Here is an 8,944-nt window from a genome sequence, read left to right as displayed (position 1 = left end):
ACACACCTTTAAAACAGAACAAGTTTTACACTGCTATTACGACATTGCAAATGATTAATTTTACTTTTTTTGCTGAAAATTTGATTTTGACATTTTTATGTTCGTTTCACGATAAAAAAAGCAAACTCGCGCCTAAAAAGCAAAAACCGCTGCAGAAACAATTTGGCGTACTAAATTTGCCGCAATCGACCTCCAAGCTCGGTAAACCATTTCCAAACACCCGGCGGTTTACGGAAGAGATGTAGCTTAGCGTGGGATACAACTCGACACGCCGTCATAACGAAATGTCTATAGGTGTATATGCGCGCCATTGTCATCAATAATTCAACAGAAGAAAATGCGTAAGCAACAAGACACTCGTAGTTTCAGACTTTCCCACTCGCTGCGGATAAACTATGTTTAATTCATTGGCTCATAAACATATTCCAGACGATAACACATGCAAGAATGCGTGCGATTCTCAGTCTCAGCCGCGTATTATTCCGCTTTGCTTACCCGCCACCGTCTACTTAACGACCGCTGAGGACAAAAACGCTGCGCGAATCCGATAATTGTGATAAATGGGAAACCATGAAAAATAAAACCTGAAGCTGTGGCACGTAATTGCATTTTAGATTAGGTATAAATAAAATATTGATAGGGATTTCGGACAGGATGTATAAATGAGTTTTAATGCCCAATGAAATAGCTCATTAACGCTTTAGCAAAACATGCGTAAAGACGAGATACCTTTTATTACACTGATACAATTAATTGGTTTAACTTATTCACCTTCACAGATTGTAGCTTTTATATATCGTTACTGCAACTTTGAGACTTCTGAACTTGACAAGAACTATGATTACCTTATCTGTACAATATTTTTCTAATGTTTCACAAAATTCTGAAGTGAAGCATTCAAAGTTTTTTTTATCCAGTTTTGAAAGACATCCTGGATTTTTGAAGTAGAAGTCACCCTAAAGTAAGCTATACCTAAAGTACCTGGAGGTATTTTGACTCACCTTCAAATCATTCACAACAACAAAAAACAATAGGTACCAAAATTCGTGAGTATGTAACCTATATAAGCTTATTTAAAATCGGATATATTTTTTCTCATACTTTATATGGAGCAGAGGGTCCTAATACTTGTACGCACCGTACGTAACATACAAAATATGTTAAGCAACCGTGACCGATTTGGCTTAAAAATTGAAAAAATATGTAACAGATAGTTTAGAAAATATAAAACTATTTAAAATATAAACTTATATTTCGCTGAGGGCTCATCTGGTTTGCAATTACGATAGAACGCAATGAACAATTATTGATTTGCTTCTGAAATAACTCCCTCAAACGAACATTTTTCATTAATCTACACCAGTGGTTCCCAAACTTTTTCATATTTTTTTCTAAACGGTCCCCTTGCCATTATTTCAAGGGCTCGCGGTCCTTAAGCCTAAATGTGTATTTCATAAAAACGAAAGTTTATTGCAGGATTTTAGCTAGTTGTGCAAAATTGCGCATAATAATCATCCAAAGACAGCATGTGACATCACAAACAGGACAAAAACATTACGATTGTGCGCGAACAATTGCATTTTTTTTAGTTGTCATTCAATAAAGGCCATTATTTAGCAATGGAGACAGTCGATTCTTAATTCTACTTTGATTTAAACTTATTTAGTGGCACAAACTGACGCCAAATAAGATTATAGCATTACTTCAACCGCTTCGCGGTCCCCCAAAAATTGCCTCACGGACCCCTAAAGGACCGCGGACCCCAGTTTGGGAACCGCTGATCTACACGCTGGTACCTTACGTTTAAACAAAAAACATTTTTTTGGATCTGTTCCAAACAGCTTAGCTTACACATCTGACACCGACAGATGTCAATAAAATTCTTTAAAATAATCAGGAATCGGAGTTTAGGGTCTTTGGGGACAAGCTGATTGTTATACAACTCAATTTCGCGTCGCCAAGGGCCTAATTCGATTTCTGACTTCAGAAAACGGGGCTAATTGCGATTGCCGGAAAGCCAATAGGTCCAACTGTGACAATGCCAAAAACCACAGCTGTGCTGCATAATACATGAGTAGGGTGATTGCGGTGTTTTTCACCACCCTTGATCAGGATGACAAGACGATCGTGACGGAACACTCGGCTGATAATGTCCAACGATTTGCCGTCAGCATCCGGTAAACTGCCCCATGCGGTCTATACTGTGAGTATTATGTAAGTAAGCGACACGCATTTGTCTTGATGGAAATCTTAGCTTAAATGAAATAGTCATGTTGTATATCCGGAATTTCGTGCAATCGAGAAGATATTTAAATATTTATAACTTTTCACAACTTCCCCTAAAGAGTTGAATTACGCACATATGATAGGATGACTGTACTTTTGTAAGCAGTATTGGCAAAAACAGCAGTATATAATATCCCTTTTAAAAATTAGTTCGTATGTTTGAAATACGATAAAACGTCAGTTGAAAAGTAGTAAGCCAAGAGAATCAGAGTCCCATACATTTATGCTTGGATTACTAATAAACTAATCCTCTGGTGCATGTGAAGAACGTCGTGCTGAACATATTTATCTTTCAGTGGTTGTTTTTATATTCCGATGAAGATAACGACCCGAAAGATAACTCATCTCTCATGAAATAACTATCGATTCAAATTGTTTTGGTTTTTCGGCGATTATAAATACACAACACAAATAAAAGATTGAAAAATAATTGAAAAGTGTTTAATTGAATCACACGTGTATAAGGTTGCAAGAATTTTGTGCATCAAAACATAAGTTAGATAAACGCGTGGCCTGCTGAAATCAACGACCTGCTACTTGAAAGTTATAAAAAAGCAAGTCGTTTTACCCTAAACTTATAACTTCTCGATAGGGGTTGGTTTACACTACTTCTCGTGGTGAGATTTGCGAGCAGGGCATTAGTATATGTTTGGTTTCAGGTCCAAGTGCGACATTATTGTAGAAGTCTAAGTGCAACAGAACACAAATCAGATTTTGCCATTTCGTATCGGTAAACCCACAATCATCCATGAAAAAGCAATATGTAGGACAGGGTCGGCAACACCTGGCAAGTGCCAATGTTGGCATGCGAGGGGATTTTTTTATGGCACGCCAAACGATTTGCTAATTCATGTTCATCTACCTTGTTTTGTCAAAAAGTCAAAACTAGAACTCTGACATGAAAAAATCATGTCCGAAACTCCAGGTACTGTAGACTTCAAAGTAAATATGTAGAAACGAAATGCCATCAATCCATCGAAATGTTCACATTCCAAAATGGATTGACATAAAGTTATAAGTGTTGCTGTGCAACTTAAGGTATATGTGGTGGTGAGTCATATGCTGTAGTATAACAATAAAACTGCTCGTTTTTATGCAAGTCTTAAAATTCAGCCTCAATTACGGACGATTTTGCCTGTTTTTGAGATTTTATTTTTAATAGCTGGCAAAATCAACCACTATTTCACACAAAAATGTGATACGCCAAGTCATTATCATTTTAAAAGAGTAACTTTGCACATGGCTTTTAAAAGATTTACGAACCCTGATGTATAATTTTAAAAGTTTTGTCTTTTACGAAATTAAAATATTCGCAACAGACATGTCAAAACAAAAAACATGTTTTGATATGTTCTAAAAGAAAAAGTATATGAGTAGAACAAGTCCAAGTCCAAAGCCCTCTTCGCTGGGGTGTTTATCCTTAAACTGTTGTCTTGGGCTTGCAACCGGCTTACGGTATTGGTATTAACTATGAAGTGTTTCTCTAGCCGGCATAATCCAAAACCCAGTGTATAAAACCGTACTCCAAACAGAGACAACCATTGTACATTCTTGCAGGCATGCCGCCAAAGTTATTTTGCCAAACCGGGGCGGTCAAACATAGATCCTAAAATCGAATACGGAGTTGCACAAGCATTTATTATATCAACTTCAGAGTTCAAAAGCGAAAACGTCAAGCTGTTTTTAACTGACATAAAAATACTGGAATTTCTTGTCAAGTTTACTCATAGAACTGAAATAGCGTATTGACACGGATCTGTACTTCGCAAGTTTAACAAAGAGGAAAAACTTCAGACAAAACACTGCGTAGAGAAATAATACACAAGCGGTAGGGACGGGTGGAACAGTTCGAAAACATACTGCAAGGCAATGGGAACTAAATTATTGTGTAAATGATCGCAGCAAAAAATTAGTCAAGAAAAATTACATACAGTGTTCAACGTAACAACATTAAATTCAATTAAACATAAAAGTGCACAGGTAATTCATTGCACAGAATAAGTTGGTTTCTCTATTTCAGGCAACTCGTCAGAGTGGTTAAACACCGCTGTGAAGTAATCCATCATCATCTCCACAAAATATGGGGTGGAAAGGGGATTTATTCCTTGCAGATGCCCAACATGACCCCCGCCGTGGGTGATTGCTATGGCAATGTAATCGGTCTGTGCCATTTCCTGGTAGGGAAGGCCTGTAAGCAATATAAAATGCAAACAAATTAGATACTGTCAAGGTTTTGTTGAACTTATGACAAAAAAGGACGAAATTGTGGACGCGGACACTTCCACAAACAACATTTGAAGGTCGTTTGGCGTACAGACATTTGATATCAGTTTACTTTGGTATGGTGAAAACCATAGCGACACAATCGTACCAAAAAATCACAGAGCCGAAAATAGCCGCTCAACGTAGAAACGTTAAGTAGCGCAAAAATATGGAAGGCGTACTTGGTGTTTAATGGGTTGCAGCTACACCGAATTATACAGCGTTACTTAACGGGAGCTCACAAGAAAGTGAGTTTGGTGCACGGTAAGTAAACACAACCGGAAAGGTAACGTTGGTGGAACCAGTCAAAGGTGTCTTAAAAGTGTTGGGGAAAAGAGGGTGGTTTTGAGGAAAACAAAGAATATTACAGGCTGTACAACGTCAAACAGGACAATGACACAAACCAGTCCCCAACGTTACTTCCATGATGTTTTTAAGAAGTAGGCAAAATCTATAAATTTACAGATTAACGGTTGCGTTTCCAATTAATGACAGTTAACTTAAAGGTATATGTTAGTGTTTTTATCTTGAAAATAGGTATTTAAACCACTGTATTTCAACACTCAACTCATTATTTACGCCAATCAAGTTTTAAACCTTGTAATTGACAGACATTGTAATTAAAATTAAAAAATTGGTACCCCTAACACCCCTTATGTATTTAACAAAAAGGAAAAACAGAAGTTAAGAAGACAAAAACGACGATCAGGGATTTAAGCGTCAACGTTTCGGAACTATATTAAAAAGTATTTGACTCATTTTTCAGTACCTCAGTAACTTACTTTTGATGGGGACAAACGCGTCGTCATCGGCGCATAAACACAAAGTTGGTGTTTTGATGGAGTGCAGGAATTTGGTGGTTATCACGCTATCCTTGTAATAGTGATCAACCGATTCGTAACCAAACACTCTGAAAAAATGAAGTTGGTAAAAAACATGTGGAACAACAATAAACCAAATGTATGTTCAAGTGTTTGTGTTCACTACTTTATGGCGTGAGTGAAATTAATATTTCTCACAAAATATTTATTGGTCTTGTTTGAATTGAAATCAATGTAAATCAATTTTTAAGTTTTGTAAACACAATTTGCGTACTATACATTAATACAATTCAAAATCTAGTGCAAAAAAACAAATGCTGTATTATTAAAACATGTGTGGAGGTTACGAATTCTAGGTAAAGGTAACTGTTTGTGTTGTTATCAAGAAGAACTTAACAAAGTGTCATGCGTTGGTCGATTAAATATTAAACGGGTTTCAAATGCCATGGATACGATGAAACATCCTCGTTTCCCCGAAAATTTACAACTAAACCTCAGGCAAAAACACCAATTTCCATACATAATTCAATGCATGACAATTTGTTATTCAAGTGTTTTTCGGCCCGTGCTGTAATGAGGGTGATATTACAGGGTTAGTAGCTCCGAGCCCGTGAACCTGACGGTGACAAATATGATGCTTGAATTTGAAATCATTAACCTCAAAAAGCCATACAACGCAACAAACAGAGGACATACTTGGCCGTCATATGAATGTCAAACTCTCTGATACTCCGCACTCGCTTCAACTTTTGGTGGTCGACAACGCCAACAAATTTTTCTCGAGACCTACGTCAAAACAAATATAGGTGGTAAGACAAAGTCCAAAGTACAGTAAATGACGTTGCTTCAGAGGTCAATCAGCGAACAGCGATAAATGAATGTTAAATCCAATTTTTAAGATAAGCTTGTTGTTTCTGAAGAAAATTTTTGTGTAATCAGTTTGGTTGAAGAAACAAAAACGTTTTATGTGTGACGGTCTATTGTGAGACAATTTACAGTATTTAATCATTTTTATACACACATAAAAAAATTAAAAGACGAACCTTCTTCTTATTTTAATGTTAAACAAGATCACAAACAACTTTTTAACACACAAATAACACCTGTCATAAATTTTTAGCAGATCATTTGTAAGAAAAACATTGTAAAGCAGCCAGTTGTCCCATTTTTCCAGGTTTACAGATCCAGCAACAGGGTTGAAAGGACAGCAGTAGACAAAAGCAGCTTGTAATTTGCTATTTTCACCTTTTTGGGCCAAGTAGCGAGATAGAAGTAATCTAAATAAAAGTCATTCAAACATTACAATTGGACAAGCTGCTAAAAAATGCATAGAAAAGACATAGTTTCATGTCAAACTTAATGGTAAGATACACACAAAACATCACAATTCACAACTAAATGTGTTTTCACATTTTGAACTGCAATTAAACAAAAAATCTAATATAAGCTACTACCCAGAAAGAACAAATCCTTAACAAGAGTTGTTACATTGAAACTTACCCTCCAAATGAAATACCCACACCAGCAATGAGACGGTTTGGATACCTTTCCCTAATTGTGTTCACTGCTAGTTGCATGTCATTAGTGTCAGCTGCACAAAAAGCTTTGCCAGTCTGTAACACAATTGGAAGTTAATTTGAAAGGTTAAAGCTACATGTTAGCATACAACATACCTGACATGGTATTTCTATGCCCCGGTTGCCCATAACAACAGCTGAAAACCCTAATTTAATAAGTTCCTTAACAATGATCTGCACATAACCAGATGTTGATCTGGAAACTAGACCAGGAAATATCACAACAAGTGGTTTGGTTGGTTCATCTTTGTTACCTGGACTTGCCCATGCTAAAAGAAACTCACCCCCATCAGGTGTTGAAATGTTTTCTTTCCTGAAACAGTGAAAAAGTCAAATCATCTATTTATCACATTATAATGCTGTACAAAAACCGTTAAAATAAACTGTAAACCATTATATATTAAAAATTGGTGACACAGCTAAAACTTACACACTGATTAAAGTGGGCTGGAAGTTTTAGTTGTTTTACTAAATATATGAAACCGAAAGTGGAAGAGTCTGTATTAAGCAAGCATGTTTTGGGACAATTGTGGCATAAAGGCATCTTTAATGACAAAAAAGCTTTACAGACATAAATATCCTACAAGATTAAAACTCTTTCTCCCAGATTACCTATAGTATGAGACTTTGTAATCCCTGGGTAAAAGAGCTGCAACTATTGTTTGAAACCTTCCACCAGGCACAACAAAGAAAGACCAAAATGGTTTCACTAGAGTTGTCACATAGTTATCCAGGAAATGAGAGAACTTGGATGTTTTCTTTTTGTACACCTGTGGTTGCTGTCAACAACATAAATAAAATAATTTTAACAGTTAAAGTTTTTGTATTTACATGTATAAATCATTTCCTCACCTTTCCATAATGCATAAAGTAATATCCACAGTAAAACAAAAATGAAGAAACAAGCACAGCAGTTGGCGACAGGGCCATTTCTTTAGTGTGCAGAAAACAGAACTACTGGGAATCCAAAGCAATAAACAGTCTGGATAACTGTAGTCTGCGATAACAAAAAACAAACCATTGACAAATTGATAACTAGCCAAATCACCTCAAAAACGAGACCCCTCAATATCTCCATAGTTATGTTCTACACCATTCCCAAAAATCAGTAATAGCACTGAAATACAGACATATTTGTGCATGCTCTACTTTGACCATACCCCAAAAGCTATATCCATATATTCATTTGCTAAAAATATTGTACCTGCGGACCATATGTAAGCATAGCGGCATACCATACTTTTCATATTTAACTAAGTTACTTTTAAACAAGCAGAAAAACAAAGTATATGATTAATAGGTCGACAACAAATGCATTATAAATTTTAAATCAATTGTTTAGTTTATATTTAGGTGATATTTTTTAATCTCATTATTTAAACTGCATTTTTTATGCATTTTTAATTTAGCATGTTGACTCTCACACTTACAGCACCACAAATCTAGCAAACCACACTTTTTAGCAATTACAGAAACAATCAGCTCACATTTCCTCTGTGATGTAACAATGCAATTTTTGCCACAGTTACAAAAAACTAATGCCAAACTAGGACGCGGCAATGAACTGTCCCTGCTAAAAGGGCGTATGGTAAACCCATATGGAAAAACTACCTGTCAAAACACTGAACACGAACAGGAAACGGAAGTCAGCTGCAGTAACACAATCTGCAAAAAAACTCTTGACTAACAGAGTTTACCAAACCCGAACCGTTTTCATGCTGGGAAAGTACCTAATATGCAACTGTTATTCTCTACAATACCACAATACCGTTTGGCTATTGTTTTTCACTTGGTATCGTAATCATTCTTTGATTTACTGATGAATCAATTCCGATTAACCCAAACGAATTTTTTCGCTTCAATCATTATTACAGCACATTTTTTTACCTAATCTCCTACTAGAACTAGATCACGCGTCCCGAAAGTACAATATGGGGCCGAATGAGTTGCAAGGGTCCTAATCTCAGGGTTGATTAACGAGTCCCATCCTAAATAAGT

The 8,944-nt window shown here is 36.2% G+C and overlaps 1 protein-coding gene across 1 annotated transcript; it reads right to left on the bottom strand.

Annotated features, from left to right (window-relative positions):
• Positions 1 to 3,903: 3,903 nt before the first annotated feature.
• Positions 3,904 to 8,623, bottom strand: LOC145214982 (protein ABHD1-like). The gene is made up of 9 exons (XM_080083633.1): positions 8,558 to 8,623; positions 7,799 to 7,943; positions 7,559 to 7,725; positions 7,043 to 7,259; positions 6,870 to 6,982; positions 6,473 to 6,646; positions 6,066 to 6,155; positions 5,331 to 5,458; positions 3,904 to 4,474 (listed from the first exon to the last, which is right to left on the bottom strand). The coding sequence occupies exons 2-9, from the start codon at positions 7,874 to 7,876 to the stop codon at positions 4,272 to 4,274; spliced, it is 1,170 nt and encodes a 389-aa protein (XP_079939759.1). The 5' UTR covers positions 7,877 to 7,943; positions 8,558 to 8,623; the 3' UTR covers positions 3,904 to 4,271.
• Between the last annotated feature and the right edge of the window lie 321 nt (positions 8,624 to 8,944).

The sequence above is a fragment of the Phallusia mammillata genome, chromosome 2, assembly GCF_965637545.1.
Source record: "Phallusia mammillata chromosome 2, kaPhaMamm4.hap1.1, whole genome shotgun sequence".
Lineage (NCBI taxonomy): Eukaryota > Metazoa > Chordata > Ascidiacea > Phlebobranchia > Ascidiidae > Phallusia > Phallusia mammillata.
The sequence above is the reverse complement of the archived record's forward strand: the minus strand, read 5'-3'. Positions and strand labels throughout refer to the sequence as shown.

What these genes read in the sequence shown, in the direction of transcription:
- LOC145214982 (XM_080083633.1), bottom strand. Translation starts at nt 7,876, where the DNA reads ATGGCCCTGTCGCCAACTGCTGTGCTTGTTTCTTCATTTTTGTTTTAC. An exon ending in TACAAAGTCTCATACTATAG is followed by an intron (nt 7,260 to 7,558) that starts GTAATCTGGGAG and finishes TCACTGTTTCAG; the next exon opens with GAAAGAAAACATTTCAACAC. An exon ending in GTGGGTATTTCATTTGGAGG is followed by an intron (nt 6,647 to 6,869) that starts GTAAGTTTCAAT and finishes ACTTTTATTTAG; the next exon opens with ATTACTTCTATCTCGCTACT.